The sequence below is a fragment of the Oreochromis niloticus genome, linkage group LG14 (genome assembly GCF_001858045.2).
Source record: "Oreochromis niloticus isolate F11D_XX linkage group LG14, O_niloticus_UMD_NMBU, whole genome shotgun sequence".
Classification (NCBI taxonomy): Eukaryota; Metazoa; Chordata; class Actinopteri; order Cichliformes; family Cichlidae; genus Oreochromis; species Oreochromis niloticus.
The window spans coordinates 36,504,037-36,519,765 of record NC_031979.2 but is presented as its reverse complement, the minus strand read 5'-3'; the positions used below and the strand labels follow the sequence as shown (position 1 = coordinate 36,519,765).

Below are 15,729 nucleotides of genomic sequence, written 5' to 3'. Positions count from 1 at the left end.
AAAAGTTTTTGTTTGTGTTTAACACGACAACTGCCGTTTCCCCAACACGTTACTCAGCTCTGAGCGTGAGGAGACATCTTTTCATTCTCTGTTTTTTCACAAAACGGTGACACCTGTCATCAGTCCAGTGATGCTATTTGAATGAATCATTTGAGCAAAGCGTAAGAGTGCAGTTAACAAGTCGCAGGGCGGGCACCCTCAGTGGGGCACAGGGTCACTGTAGGAGGTCTGTGGACCAGTAGCAGAAATAAACTGAGCAAATCTAAATTAAAAATAAATATCAATATAAATATTGATTATTCAGAGTTATGTTAATGTGTTGGCATTTATTTCACTAAAATTTTGGACGTCTAAACTGGAAAATATCAGAAGAAGTTTGAAAACCATTGACTGAAACCACACACTGTAAAAGAGATGAACACAGCCACTGTATCACCCACAGGTCTGGTCTGTGCATCTGAAGCTTCAGTGTTCGCATTTTGCCTACTGACATGTTAGTTTTTCAATGTTGAGATGGAAGCGTGGAGTGCAAAGACCCACCTGGGTTTTCAGTATAAGGATCCTTGTGCTCTTTTGCGTTCCTGCCTGTTTTTTGTGACCGCACAGACTCTGCAGAGAATTTAAGTTACAGTCCACCGTCCATCCACCTTTATTTATAAAGCACTTTAAAACAACTACAGCTGACACAAAGTGCTGTACATTGAAACTAAACAAAATAATAAAAATACGACATAATAAGATATAAATAAAACCATAAAAAAAGATTCAAGCAGACACAAACGTCTGGGATGATTTGTATCTCACGGGAAACCAAATTATGTGTCAGATAATTCTATTAAAATGCTCCAGAATGAACCAGCACCATAAACATGGTGGACAGGTCCAGTTTAGTGACACCAATCTGGCTCCTAGAAATTGGTTAGTGACCACCTAACAACCACCAGTCATTAGGGAAAAATGAGTATCCTAACTGGATATGACTGGTTGCTGGAGATTACTGTGACATCAGTTGCTAAAGCTTAATTCATGCAGGTCTGCAGACCAGTCAGTGACCCACCGGTAACCACCAGGTGGTCATTTAAGGCTGCTTGTTGTCATTGAGTAAAATTCCTTGCAAAACACTTTACTGTACGCTGCTGCACCAAAAGCCTTTTTGGAATAGCTTTGGTTACTAGCAGGTTTCTGCAGTCGCCCATAGTTCGTATGGAGGACACTGACTTGTCTGCAAATGCTCACTGACTACAGGCCACTCTGCAGTGAGTCTGTGACTGCAGCACAAACTGGAAACAGAGACCCTTGAATCATGTTGGTTTGGCAGTGAGACACAACTTTTAGTTTGAAGGTGTTTGTGGACAAATCTGCGTCTTCACTGCAAATACAAAGCTGCAACAATCTGTTACTAACTGAAGCAATCACAGGGAAGTTTTGGGTGTGGCTCCCTGTTTGTAACCGAGACAGTCACCAACCTCCAGCAACCACTCATCATTTTTCCCTGGTGACTGGAGATTACCAGGGAGTTGCTGTCCAGTCTAGGCCTGTGTCACTACAGCTGTATCCAGTGTATGTAACAGTATTTTAGATTTTATCCTCTTAAAAAACATGCAACATGCAATCCTTTCACATGTTATCTAAATATGTATGTTTACAGTTCGGAGTAAAATGCAGAAGCAGCATGGGTCTGATGGGCAGGGACAGCAGGAGCTTTGATGTGGTTTAAACAAATAGAAAAAGCTGCTGGTTATAAGCACAGAAAGGAGCTTTCACACATAAACGCATTTTACTCAATGTGTTTGGGATGAAAAACATTTAACACGTCGTGCTGAATACCTGTGAGGCTCATTGAGGCTGAAGGCTGATGTGAGCGTCCTGTTTAGTTTGGGTAACACAGGAAATGAAGGCAGTAGTCTAGAAAGAGCTGAGGCAGCAGCGACGAGAACAAAACCCACTGTGGTGTTGAAATCGCAAACATGATGAGAGTCCTGCTGCTCACCAGTCTTCTCCTAACAGGTAAAGATTATTTGGTGTTGGTTTGATTCCTAGCTACAGAGGTTTCTCCTTTTTTGAGATTTGTCTTATTTAAATCTCTTTTAAATGTAAATGATCACGTGTCTGATGAAGTCACACAGAAAGAATCTGCTTCACTTTAATTATTTTTACTTTTTTTATGTAATCTTTTTTAGGATACATTTATCCAATCATTTTAATATTCAGAACCGAATGATTAAATGTGACATCTGAAACACAGGCCTCACGAAGGCAAAGCTTTTATCTCCACACAGGTTTTGTGTGACCTGTTGGGTGTGTTCGATTGTTTGCAGGTTTACTCAAAAACTGATTTGCATGGAAAATTTACAGGAGGCGTAAAAGTTTAGAAGTGAGACATTGTCTTAATTTTCTCATGAAAATAAAATTAAAATTAAAAAATTAAAAAAGATCCAGAGACTCACTTGTGAAGGGAATTTTTAGTCTCTAACTTATTAATTAAAATTTGCATTTAAAAGATTTGAAATTTCATTTTATTCATTGTTATTTGTTACCTATTTATAACTCTGACTTTTATGTCTGTTCTTAATCTTTGATGCAGATCTGTAGTTCTGAACTGTAGCCGAGCAATTGATTGACTTTTTTTTTTACTTTTCCTTTGTTTTGTTTTTTTGTCGTATCATTTTTTTAAATGAAAATTACAGACTACAAAGTTGGACTGTACTGTAAGACCATATTAAAGAGCACAGATGTTTGAATATTACTGGATGCTAAATTGCTCCTTTTAGATCTTTCATGTCTGAGTATATGAAAGTTTAATCAGATTTATTTAAATAAAAAATCTCTCGGTGACAGGTGCGAGGTGCAAAAAGAATGTGTTTATGTACAGCACAGTTGGAGGAGACGCTCTTCTTCCATGCATGGCGTCCTCAGACTGCTCCGCCATCTCCTGGACCTTCTTTAACAAAGGCACGGACGTGCGGTTCGTCCACGAGGTGGTCAATGGGAAGGTGACGGCCGATTCAGACAAATCCAGCCGTATGACCTTCACATCCAACTGCTCCATCAGCCTCCGCAACCTCAGGGTGCGGGACGCTGGATCCTACGTCTGCCTGAAGAACGACCAGCCTGTCACTGACGTTTACCTCTCCCTCCTCACAATCTCGTCTTTCTCCACCTTCACCGACCTCCAGCCTGGAGGAATCCTCACCCTGACCTGCATCTTCTTCACTTATTATGACGCAGGGAGCTGCAAGTCATACTCAAAGAGCGTGTTCGGCCTGAGCTGGGTGGATGAGGATGGGAGAAAGCTGCCCAACAACAGCAGGTTGTTTTTTTAGGTCACTTTAACTTATTTCTGTTAATCATAAAGACTATTGCTATAAATAACCCATAACACATGTTGTGCTGTATTGCAATAAATCATCTTAACAGATAACAAAGATCAGCGCAAACATTTTTAGTTTAATCATTTAAAAACAGCTAATACCATTAAATATAAAATACGAGAAAAAGTAAAAAATCTATTTGTTCTTTATCTAAGGAAGAAAATATTTTCTGTTATTAAAAAATCTAAATTGTGAGAGTATCTGAGCAGTAATTAGGTAGACGATGATGTAATACAGACACGTATACACAGCAAAATACACAAAATGAGTATATGAGATAAAGACTGAATTAAAAAACAACCAGAATTATAAACTTATATTTTACATTATAAAAGAAAATGTAAGTCAAATTAAATTATTGTCTCAGACCAAAAATAAGAGCAGAAATGTTCAGGTGAACACTGGTGATGAACGACAGCTGTGTGATGTTTCTCTGTCCATTTCACCTCTGTGCAGGTACAACCTGAACGGCCACACTCGCTGCAACATCACTCTGGTGACAAAACTCCAGAAGGAAGACAACAACAGGAGGTGGAGGTGCCTGGTGAACACCACAGAAAGCAGCAGAGCCGTGTTTCTGGACTTCAGGTCTGCCTTTTTGTTCCAAAATAATGATGATGACAGCCTGAATCCTTCGGTCACGGCAATGTGTCAGGTGAAGCTGCCCATCAGCCGCATCGTGCTCTGTGTGGCCCTCCCGATCATGGTGACCATAGTGGCATTCTTCACGTGGAAGTCGGACCGCGAGAGGGCCAAAGCATCAGCAGAATCCTTCATGCTCCACGAGATCAACTGAGCGTCCATCACTGCAGGATTTTTGTACTATTTTAACTTCTCTGGCCCCTTTTCAATCATGACATCCTCATGGATCCAGTATGAGAATATTACTACAGTTATGTTGCAGTATTGTATTATTAATGGCATATTTTATTAATAATTTGTGAAAAATTTTAATGCAAAAAAAAGGTTCTTGTTTGCTTTTTAGTTCTTTGTTTGTTTGGTTTGTTAAATTTGTTTTTATTGCACTGTTTAAATGTGAAAAAGACGTTGCCTGGATGCGATGTGTTGCTATGTTACATTGTTTTAAAGCCTGTATAAATCTTTCAGCATTGATGGTACATTTGCAAGCTGTCCATTCCACAGGCACCAATGCATGCCCATGCAGTCAGAGATGCAGGTTTTTGAACTGTGCACTGGTAAGTCGGACCAGGGGCGTAATTTCCAGGGGGGGGGGTAGGAAATTATGCAAATTATGAAATTTGGGGGGTTATATGAATTATATGAAAATTATTAATTATCTTGCATAAATAGGCTGTTGATTTTCTTTACAGATTTCAGGTATTACCAGCAAAATCATCTGGGAATTTACCCAGATTTATTTATTTATTCAGACAGTGATCTTGACCCCCCCCCCCCCCCCCCCCAATGTTCAGCACAATGTTACGCCAATGAGTCGGACGGTCACTCGTCTCATTAGTCTGGAAGACTCTACAGTTATTTTTTTTTTAAAAAGTAATTTCAAATTTCAATTCGTCTGACCACAGAACAGTCTTCCACTTTGCCTCAGTCAATTTAAAATCTTTGAGCTTTGGTCCAAAGAAGACGTTGGTGTTTTTGGATCATGTACACTTTGCATGACAGAGCTTGAATCTGCGTTTGTAGCTGGCACGATGAGCTGTGCTCACAGACAGTGATTCCTCAGAGTTTTACTTGGAATGCCCATGCACTGATTTCTGTGGCAGAATCATGCTTGTCCCTTGCACACAGTAATTTCCCAGATTTTTGGACTCTTTTAATGATATTATGTTCTGTAGATGATGATATATTGAAAGTCTTTACAATTTTACAATGGTAAACATTATTTTGAAAAGTTTCCACAATTTGTAGACACAGTTTTTGGAGCTTGGTGAACCTCTGTCCATCATTACCTCTAAAGCGCTCTTTTTATACCTGGTCATGTTACTGACCTGTAGTTAATTAACACAATTAGCTGTGAAATGTCAGCTGATGCTTTTTAGTACCACTTACTTTTCCAGCCTTTGTTGTCCCAACTTTTCTCAGATGTGTTGCTGCCGTCAAATTCAAAATGAGCTAATGTTAATGTTTTGGTGTTGTATGTTGAATAAAATGTTGGTTTATGAGATCTGAAAATAATTGCATTGTGCTTTATTTACATTTTACACAGCATCCAAACTTTGTTGACATTGGGGTTGTAATTGTCTGAAATCGCTAAAAGTGTGCGAAGATGCAAGGTCATCGCTTCACTGCATTACACAGCTACAAAGTATTACAAAGCTAAAACAAATAATAGATCACCCAAACCTCATTACTCACATTTGCTTAAATAGAAAAATAGTAAATACGTGCAGTGATTCACTGAAATATGCATATATACCAAACAAATAGGAAAAAAAAAAGAGTACAATTCTAACAAGTTTGAAAAGTCCATATTTGGCATGATCACCTTTATTCATCAGCACAGCCTGAACTCTCTTTCACCGCTGTCTTGTAATTTCTTTAAGTGGTCTTCAGGAATAATCCTCCAGGCTTCTTTAAAGCTCTTCTTTGGATGTCTGCTGCCGTTTGTTCTGGTTTCTATCAAGATGATCTCACACTGCTACAGTGATGCTGAGTCTTTCCAGATTGTATTGGATTCCTAATCAGAATCTAAGTTTTAACAAGTTCCCCACCATCACAGGACCCAGACCACAACAGAGCCTCTTGTAGAGACCCTCTGCTGTACCTCTCTCTTGACCTCCATCTGTCAAATTTCCTCCAAATGTTAGAGACACACTGCACATTATGTTGAAATGTGCCTAATTGTAGCTAAGTGCCTAAAGTATCAACTTAAAAGAGCTTCTTCTGCTAAGTTGCCTGTTACGTGTAGACATAATATTAGTTTCTCCCTTGACTTAGAGGCTGTCTTATGCTTGAAAAGGTGAAAAGGTGTTTAGTGAAAAAGAAAGAAAATATTTTTGTATATTAAATCTGACATAAACCTATAAAAATAAACAAAATGAAAGTATATATAAATATTAATATCCAAAATAATAATTAAAAGATCGATGTAGCGGACATGGACAATATCAGGAAGTTACGGAAACTGTAAAGGGACAATTTATCCTGCTGCTGAATGGAAACGCTTAGCTAACTGTGTGTTCATAAACATGGCAGCACATCTGAAAAAGCGAGTTTATGAGGAATTTTCCAAAGTTGTACAGGTGAGCGCATTATAACCGTCTCGTCAGCTGTTGTAAACTTAGAGTTTAAAGGTTAAAAAAATCGCAAAATGTTACCATTCTGCGCCAAGTACCGTGTTAGCTAATGCTAAAATGTAGCCGCTCACAGTCACAACACAACATGGATCCTCTGAGAGTTTAGTGCAGAGGAAAAGCACTAAACTTGTATTCTGTTTAGTGTTTGTATTCTTAGATTTTATTTAATGCATTAAAAATTGAAGTTCTTCTGTAACAAAATGAACCCGAGAGCTAACAGCCTCAGACTGACTAAGAAAGCTGCTGTTAATTTCAAAAAGCCTTCATGACTTGACAGGATTTGAACTTTAAACATTTTATTTGAGCTGCTGTCTGTTGGTTTGCGGCATGTTGAGCACAGTATCCACTGACAGCGGCATTTTACGCTTTGAAAGCTCAAAAAGAAACCGACTTGTTTACATCCGATTTAGCATTAATGTCAATCATTCATCCGCTAACTGAGCTCATTCGCATGTTCTGCGTTTTTCCTGCACAGAGGAACATTTGGCTCCTCTCAGAGAGGATTTTTAGCCAAAGTAAGAGGAAACTGTGATAGCTGTTCGAAGCAGTGCTGTTATTAGCCGTTTATGCGTCATGTCATTCGTTTTTGTGGATCTTGTGGCTTCACTAAGCAACAACATCCAGCTCACAGTGGGGCAGTTTGTTGTTAGTGTGATGAGAGCTGGCACCTCCAGGTCCGAGGCCACGCGATGGTTTGAGCTTCTTACTGGGAAAGCTTTAGTACGCCTTCTGGGTGAGATGTTTCAGGCATGTATAACTTGGGGGAGACCCCTGGGAACACCCAGGCTTGGAAACACCTCAGTACCCCCCAGAAGACCTGGAGGAGGTGAAAGTAGAAAGAGGTCTGGGTATCCCAGCTTAGACTGCTGCCCCTGTGACCTGGATTAAAAGAACAAAAACAACAGAGGAGAACATGGATAAATGGACAGTAGCTCTTAGTATATATGATCAAAAAGAATAGATGATTATATATCAGGAGATTACAGATTAGATGCATTTTGTAGTTACAACTGTTTTTGCACTTACAGATTCCACATGAAGAAACTCCAGCCAAAAAGCTGCGTCTGTCCAAACCCAGTAAGTCTGCCGCTCTCCACATTGACCTCTGTAAAGCCACCAACTCCACCGATGCCCTGCAGTACCTGCTGCAGTTTGCACGCAAACCTGTGGAGGCAGAGAGCGTGGAGGGTGTGGTCAGGATCCTGCTGGAGCATTACTACAAGGTAAAGAGTTGTGGGTGGTAACCACGACCATAATAATAAAATACAGTACTTGATATTTTTTTCTCCTTTTTTTTAAAATAGAGTTGATAAAACCAGAATTTCTAGTGTCCTAAAAAAAAGTCAAACTTCTAATGATGATGATTCTTTCTTCCAGGAGACGGATAACTCTGTGAGGCTGAAGATTGCCTCTCTGCTCGGCCTGCTCTCTAAAACGCAGGGCTTCAGCCCCGACTGCATCGTTGACGATGCCATTAACACGCTCAGCAATGAGAGTACGACATATCTGAACATATCTAAGATTTATCTATCTCCAAAACTCAGAGAAACGTTCATAGTAAACTGTTTTGTTTCTTTGTGTGTTCAGAGTCCCATCAAGTTCTCGCCCAGCTGCTGGACACTCTGCTGGTCATTGGTACGCAGCTGCCCGAGAGTCCTGCACTCAGACTGAGGCTCGTAGAGGTGGCCTACAAGGTGACACAAACAAGCACTTATTCAGGGTCCATACACAGAAGTCGTCATTACAAACTCAACAGGACTTTCTTCACAAACCAGTAAATGTCCTCCTCATTTCTCTTCTCTCCTCTTAGCATCTCTCTGATACGTATTTTGGGGTGAGGAATAAGTGCCTACAGCTCCTGGGATGTCTCGGCATGGTGGACGCTCCTGTAGGAAAAGAAAACGAGGGCCCGGGCACATCCTTAGGTTTGTATACATAGTTATATATTTATTATATTTTCTCTAAAGCTTAAAATGTTGAAAATACAGAGAGGTAAATCCATCAATCCATCCTTCTGTATCTAAATTTGATGTCTTTAGTTTCATCCTCATATCGTATTTATGTGTCATTATTTATTGTGCTTTGTGTTGCTGTGTGATGGTTTTTATGGCGGCCTGCTATTTTACCTCCAGGAGGATTGAGGGATGTCCAAAGCATTATCAGCGACTACTTTGGAGACCAAGACCCCAGAGTCCGCACTGCAGCCCTCAAAGCCATGGTAGGAAAACCCTGCAACCCCCCCTGCACTGCAACCAGCACTACACTCATGTGTTTAGAAACCACGCACAGTGAGCTTTAAGGAAAACAACCCACTCTCTTTTCAAGTTTCAGTAACTCTGCTCGCTCTCTGTGCTGTTGTTTGTTTTCCAGCTGCAGCTACATGAGAGAGGGATGAAGATTCATCAGATTATTTATGATCAGGTACAAGCAGAATACGTCCTCACAGCTTATTGCACTCTCACTATAGCTTTGGATGTTTAATCCAACCTTCTGTATGTATTCATGTGTGTTTGCAGGCCTGCAGGCTGCTCACAGATGACTACGAGCAGGTCCGTTCTGCAGCAGTGCAGATGGTTTGGGTGCTCAGTCAGCTGTACCCAGAGAGGTGAGGAGACCCAGATTCTCATACTCCGTTTCAGTCAGTGTAGCTGTTGAGTTTGTTCCGCTCTCTGGATCAGAAACCACAACTGATGTGTGAAAAGACAAATCCTAACTGCTGTGTGTAAGAACTGTCTCTGCTGAAGTGCAGAAACCTTCATGAAACTTCCAGGTGTGACGACTTTATATTTAGCCCAAGGCTATGTATGTTCTCAAAAGAAGAAGTCTGAAAAAATAAAATAAAACGAAACAGAAAGCTGCCAGCTTTTCTGTTCAACAGATAATTCCAGCAGAGTGTTGTTAGGTCCAAACCATTTAAAAACATCATTTACAGCTAAAAGATGAATAATAAAGTAAAAGTCCCTTAACCTTCAGTATATGTGTTATTCTTTCCAGTGGTAGGTTTGGTTATGGTTTATCCAGTCAGAACATGTACTCTGACTTTTTCACGTAATGGCATTGTAGGAAAAACTGACGTTCATAAATGTTTGTTTGTTTTTTTATATTTTCATGTTCCTTCTGGATACAAACTTTGCTTGTAAGCAACATTTCTCCAGTTTTTCTGATTTGTAGCTTGTTGATATTTCTGTCCAATCAGCATCGTACCAATCCCATCGTCCAATGAGGAGATTCGGCTGGTTGACGATGCATTCGGTAAGATCAGTCACATGGTCAGCGATGGCTCCTGGATGGTTCGGGTGCAGGCCGCAAAAACATTGGTGAGTAAAAAGAAAGTCTTCTGTGAGAACAACATCATCACCAACAATTAAATCAGAGTTTGATATACGGGACACAAACCTAGAAGAAGTCCTCACATCCACAGGTGGACCCATGTGTCCTCATATCACCGTAGAAATGATGTAATGCATCACTGAGGATGGCTCACCCACCACTCAGGAATCTCACTTAATCCACATATATACAATGTTACTGAGTTTGTTCTCACTAAGTGGAAAAATCCCTGCAGATTAACGATGGGAAAGAATCATCATGCATCTGTGTGCTTCACACTGTCACAGCTCTACCCACAGCAGTGCGTGTGTACCTGTTTAGACAGTTTGTGGGGACCAAAAATTAGAATGTTACTCTACTTGTGGGGACCAACAGTCACTTAGGAGGACAAAAGTGCTCGTCCCCACGAGTTTGAGGGCATTTTTGAGACTCAAAATGTGGTTTTAGAGTCAGGGTTACAGTCAGGTTATGGTTGGGTTTAGGCTTAGTAGGTAGGTGCCTAGGGAAAGCATGATGTCAATTACTGTAGATGTCCTCACTAAGATATAAATATAAGAGCATGCATGCGTGTGTGTGTGTGTGTGTGTGTGCGTGCGTGTGTGTGTGTGACAAATGGTCTTAAGGTGAAACCTTTTCTCGTGTGTCAGGGTTCGATGCTGCAGGTCAGTCCTCACTTCCTGGAGCAAACTTTGGATAAGAAGTTGATGTCAGACCTCAGGGTGAGTTATTTTTTATCTGACAGCAAAGTGATATTGATCGCCACAGCTCCACTCACTCTCCTTTATTCCTCTTTTCCATCCAGAGGAAGCGCACAGCCCATGAACGAGCCAAGGAGCTCTTTGCTTCTGGAGAGTTCTCCTCTGGCAGGAAGTGGGCCGATGACGCCCCCAAGGAGAAACTGGATACGAATACAGTGAACCTCATCGCCTCGGGGGCTTGCGGCGCATTCGTCCACGGCCTGGAGGATGAGATGTTTGGTAAAGGAAACCCAGCAGAATTTTAAATGACATGTGCACCGAGTTCAGGCTGCTACAGCTAAGTGTTCTCATAAATGTCTCAGGAGGTTACAGAGAACTTTTAGATGTTTTTTTCATATAATTATCTGACAAATGATAAGATCTGCTGTGATGCACAGACCACTACATAGCAGGTAACTCTGCCTGTCTGTGCATTGCATCCATAGATTCCATAATTGTAGCTTGCTAACAACTTGCTACCATGTTTTAAACTTTGTTTCAGAGGTTCGTATTGCAGCGGTGGAGGCGTTGTGCCACCTCGCTCGGTCATCTCCGAGCTTCGCCGAGAAGTGTCTCGACTTCCTGGTCGACATGTTCAACGATGAGATTGAGGAAGTGAGGCTGCAGTCCATCCACGTGCTGAGAGAAATCTCCACCCACATCACGCTCAGAGAGGACCAGCTGGACACGGTGCTGGCCGTGCTGGAGGTATAAGAGCGGGGAAACGATCTGGAATCACAAACCCCGAGTGATGTTTTTGTGTCTGACTTTTCACTGTCTGTGCACAGGACTCATCTCGAGACATCAGAGAAGCTCTCCATGAATTACTGTGTTACACCAACGTCTCCACTAAAGAGTGCATCCAGCTGGCTCTGCTGGAGCTGCTCAAGAACCTGAACAAATATCCCACCGACCGCAACTCTGTCTGGAAGTAAGAGTCTACATCCCAGTCTATAAATAACTCGTTGCACTTCTGCAGAGTTAAGCTGATGGTTTATTTAATTATTTTTTTAATTCTCTACCTTCAGGTGTTTGAAGTTCCTGGGATCCCGCCATCCTACGCTGGTGTTACCGCTGGTTCCTGAACTGCTCAGCACACATCCATATTTCGACACGCCAGAGCCAGACATGGACGACCCGGCCTGTATCCTTCACACACCGAAAGATCTCAAACACACACAGCAGAGCAGGAACCTGAGTAACGCCACCCACTGAGGGGCTTCGCAGGTCATCCATTATGACCTGTTGTTGCGGTTTGGCTGCTTTGTCTCTCCTCTACTGCTGTGTGCTGCGTTTCCTCGTCCTTGACTGTGTTGATCTCAGACATCGCTGTCCTGGTGTTGGTGTTCAATGCTGCCAAGTCGTGCCCCACCATGCCAGCGCTGTTCTCCGACCACACCTTCAGACACTACGCCTACCTGAGGGACAGCCTCTCTCACCTCGTGCCGCCGCTAAGAGTGAGAACTGAAATACTGCATCACATTACAAACTACTGCGGTTGAGTGCATCAGGTTTATTGTGACATAGAAACAATACCAGCAGTGGTAATATTAACAGCTGCTTCACAGTCAGGATGCTTGATTTTTTTCCTCAATCACGCTTTTGAGAAAAATGTCCGTCAGACCTGGAAAACACGGTCCTTCCTGTCACTTTCTGTGTTTTAGTTGCCCGGCAGGAAGCAGGTGTACGGTCTCGACTCTGTGGACTCGGGTCCGGGTTCTGGTTCTGTGGAATCTGCTCAGCTCTTCCTTCAACAGAGTCTCAATAGAGTCAGCACCATCCAGAACCTGGAGGCATCTGGAGCCCAGGACCTGCTGGACTTGACCATAAGGTAAACGCACACAGGGAAGTGTGCACACGAAGCATGGAGGAAGGATTTGTGCTGTCACTTTTTGAACATGTTTTATGAATGAATGCCAGAAATCCCTCCAATATTTTTTTAACTGTAGGAATTTGATTGTTATTTGTGAGTAAACGAGTCGTTAACTGGTGTCTGCAGAGACCTGCAGCGGCTCGGGGAGCTGCAGACGGAGCTCGCCGGAGCTGCTGATTTCTGTGCTACATACCTGCGCTGCCAGCTGCTACTAATGAAGGTAGGAGCGTGTTTCTGCTGCGGTTCTGAGTGTCTGCAAACAGATCAGCAGTTCTTCACAATTGGAACTCTGTGCCTCATTTCTTCAGGCTCTGCAGGAGAAGTTGTGGAACATGGCCGTCCCTCTGTGCCTCAAACAAAACGTCACAGCCACAGCAGCGGCTCAGCAGGTCTCTCTCTCTCACACACACACACACACACACACACACACACACACACACACACCTGTAACAGCAACATCATGTGATGTGTGTGACTGTGTTTGTAGATCTTGGAGGAAACCTACAAGCTGGAGTTTCTGTACAGCGGCTTGGAGAGCAGACAGGTGGCCACCATACATCATGTTCGACTCCAGGCCAAAGCTCTGCAGCTCGTCCTGACTGCTCGCACCAGACAGGGGTAAACACACATGTGCACACGAGCACACACATACACACACACACACACACAGTCTGTACATACTTCCCAGCCTGTGTCTCTCCTCAGGTTGGATCTCCTCATCGGCAGCTGCGAGAGGTTTTTGCAGGATGTCGAGTCTTTTCAGAGGTATGTTTTTCATTCTTTGTTTCAGACAGTGAGAGTTAAACTCGGCTCAGTCCACATCATGAGCAGGAGCTTTATGTAATCTGTTGATGGTCTGTGTGTTATGGATGCAAAGGACAGCGTCCGGTGGGTTTTGTCGGCCCACACAGACTGTCCTGACTCACTGTCTGTCTTTCGTGCCTCCCTCAGGCTGTTTCTGACCGAGCTGCCACACCTCCAGGACAGTTTTGTGGATAAGCTCTTGGAGCTGATGCCGCGCCTGTCGTCCTGTAAGCCAGTGGAGCTGGTGAAAATCCTGCAGACGACCCTGAGACAGAGCGGCCTGCTGCAGCTCAGACTGCCCGAACAGGTGTGGTGAACACACGAGGCGGTGAAGGAGAGCCAAAGACACATTTAGTGTAGAGTACACTTTTACATCACAGCATGAGTTTCATGACTCAAATCCGTACAGCACTCATCTCTCCTTCAAGCTCGTCTCAGAGTGCTTCTGTTTAAGTGACTCTTTGGAAGTCTTTCTTAAACCAGTTATTACCTATTGCTCTTTATAAGGCGCTCTCAAGCATGCACATAACCAAGTGCTTACACGCATGATAGAATTGGTATAGTCAGAGGTCCCAGTGAGTTTCTTGTCCCGTGATGGACTCCTGACTCCACGTTCTTGGACAGCAGCTGGAGTTAGTAGTCCTGCTCGGTGAGCTCAGCAGCACACGAACCAGTTACCTGGTTGTGGTTAGTAGCTCGTGAGGAGAACAAGGACTCCTGTCACCAGCTGCAGGAGGAGATATTCTGTGTTGAAGCAGCAGATTATAACCAAGGACAACCACAACAGCAACCCGCCCACCCTGGAGCTGTGGCAGCAACTAAACTTTCAAAATAAGAGCAGCACTTTAGCTTGAGTTTAATTTTGGGTTATTTTAGTCATCTTGACCAAACTTTCTCACTGAGAAATCTCAAACATCAAAGCATAAATTATGAATTTGTCCAATTTACATCAGCATCCTTGTGGTTTCACTGCTGACCCGGAGACCCAGCTGTTATCTGCAGTTATAATCTCTCACATTCAAAGTTTATCTTTAAGTTTAAGTGATGAAATGATAAATGTGTAACAGGTCAGACCTAGACATGGAGCAATCTAAAAACAGCAGCACTCCAGATGGCACGATAAAATTACAGAAGTGAAACCTTTCAAAATAAAGGTCGATCAAAGTTGGAGCCACTCTATATTTGAAACTAGTCTTTGAGATCTAATTTGCATGAATGCATTTTTTAATTTAAATGAAGTTTTCTACCAAATATTTACATTTATAAATAAAAGAAGATTTCTGCATTTTTATGGATGGAGTTCCTGAACTTTGAGCTTCAGTGACTTTAGGACCATGAGAGAGGGAGATGGCAGCAGTGATGTGTGAGTTTTGTTTTTTAATTTACTGCTGCTCATCAGATCCATCGGGCGACGGCGACCATCATTGAGCCAACGGGTGAGTCTGACAACCCGCTGAGGTTCACGTCTGGCCTGGTGGTGGCGTTAGACATTGATGCAACGCTGGAGCATGTCCAGGACCCCCAGAACACGGTGAAAGTTCAGGTCAGTTTGATGTGATGCCAGAAAAAAATCACGTCATCTACTTGAATCCCTCCAAAAACTGCTGTCAAGTGCCAAACCAACATGTTGTGATCTGACTATAGAAATGTTGGCCTGCAAACAGCAAACAGTCTGTCAGCATTGAGATTATTTAACAGTGACAGGGGTCGTTCAGATGAATTTTTGTAATTGTTCATTTTTAGGCATTTGTCCTTGTTATTCAAATTATTTTTAATATATTCTTTTTGTTCCTCGACCACATTGTCGATCTCTGCCTTGACATGTAAGTGTTTGTGATTAGTGTTTAAAGACTATAGGTTGTGTGGGTAAGCTGTAAACATTTTGGATTAATAAAGTAATCCGAATCTGACAGAGGGAGATCAAGGCGCACACCTTTGACACTGCAAGACAAAAATCTTTTTCTAAATAGTCAGTCTCTCCTAAAACACTGTTTATGTGTGGATAAAAGACCAAAACAGAGCCCATCCACAACGGACTGTGTGGGTTTTAAGCTTTGAGGTATTTAACAAAAATATTGCTTTGCCTGTTTAAAACAATGGCCACGGTCTTCCATTCATCCACAAATCAATTGCTCTCACATTGCGGGTCTATTCTAGCGCTCCCAGCAGTTGTGGTTAAACATGCTTTTTTCCCCCCCTGATGTAAACAAGGCCTCGACTTTATTGGCACAAAGTTTATAAAAGTGTTTTAACATCTGTTAAAACACTTGGTTTGAAATGCAGAGCCGCTGACTCACTCAGGATCGGCTTACTTACAAACATGTCAGCGAGTGCAGAGT

General features: G+C 42.4%; 2 protein-coding genes across 2 annotated transcripts in view; both read left to right on the top strand.

Annotated features, from left to right (window-relative positions):
• Positions 1-1,877: 1,877 nt before the first annotated feature.
• Positions 1,878-4,769, top strand: LOC102082482 (uncharacterized). Its single transcript, XM_005474864.4, has 3 exons — positions 1,878-2,007; positions 2,839-3,310; positions 3,828-4,769. The coding sequence occupies exons 1-3, from the start codon at positions 1,968-1,970 to the stop codon at positions 4,165-4,167; spliced, it is 852 nt and encodes a 283-aa protein (XP_005474921.1). The 5' UTR covers positions 1,878-1,967; the 3' UTR covers positions 4,168-4,769.
• Positions 4,770-6,449: 1,680 nt separating this feature from the next.
• The window catches only part of ints4 (integrator complex subunit 4), a 10,233-nt gene continuing 953 nt past the window's right edge, over positions 6,450-15,729 (top strand). Inside the window, exons 1-22 of the mRNA XM_005474858.4 lie at positions 6,450-6,592; positions 7,675-7,869; positions 8,024-8,141; positions 8,234-8,340; positions 8,457-8,571; positions 8,779-8,864; positions 9,017-9,067; positions 9,163-9,251; positions 9,843-9,963; positions 10,624-10,695; positions 10,779-10,953; positions 11,216-11,421; positions 11,502-11,644; positions 11,742-11,857; positions 12,037-12,170; positions 12,378-12,544; positions 12,713-12,806; positions 12,895-12,975; positions 13,074-13,204; positions 13,292-13,351; positions 13,538-13,697; positions 14,790-14,933. Of these exons, the coding sequence (XP_005474915.1) occupies positions 6,539-6,592; positions 7,675-7,869; positions 8,024-8,141; positions 8,234-8,340; positions 8,457-8,571; positions 8,779-8,864; positions 9,017-9,067; positions 9,163-9,251; positions 9,843-9,963; positions 10,624-10,695; positions 10,779-10,953; positions 11,216-11,421; positions 11,502-11,644; positions 11,742-11,857; positions 12,037-12,170; positions 12,378-12,544; positions 12,713-12,806; positions 12,895-12,975; positions 13,074-13,204; positions 13,292-13,351; positions 13,538-13,697; positions 14,790-14,933 (2,619 nt within the window). The 5' untranslated portion in view covers positions 6,450-6,538. The remainder of the gene's footprint in view (positions 6,593-7,674; positions 7,870-8,023; positions 8,142-8,233; positions 8,341-8,456; positions 8,572-8,778; positions 8,865-9,016; positions 9,068-9,162; positions 9,252-9,842; positions 9,964-10,623; positions 10,696-10,778; positions 10,954-11,215; positions 11,422-11,501; positions 11,645-11,741; positions 11,858-12,036; positions 12,171-12,377; positions 12,545-12,712; positions 12,807-12,894; positions 12,976-13,073; positions 13,205-13,291; positions 13,352-13,537; positions 13,698-14,789; positions 14,934-15,729) is intronic.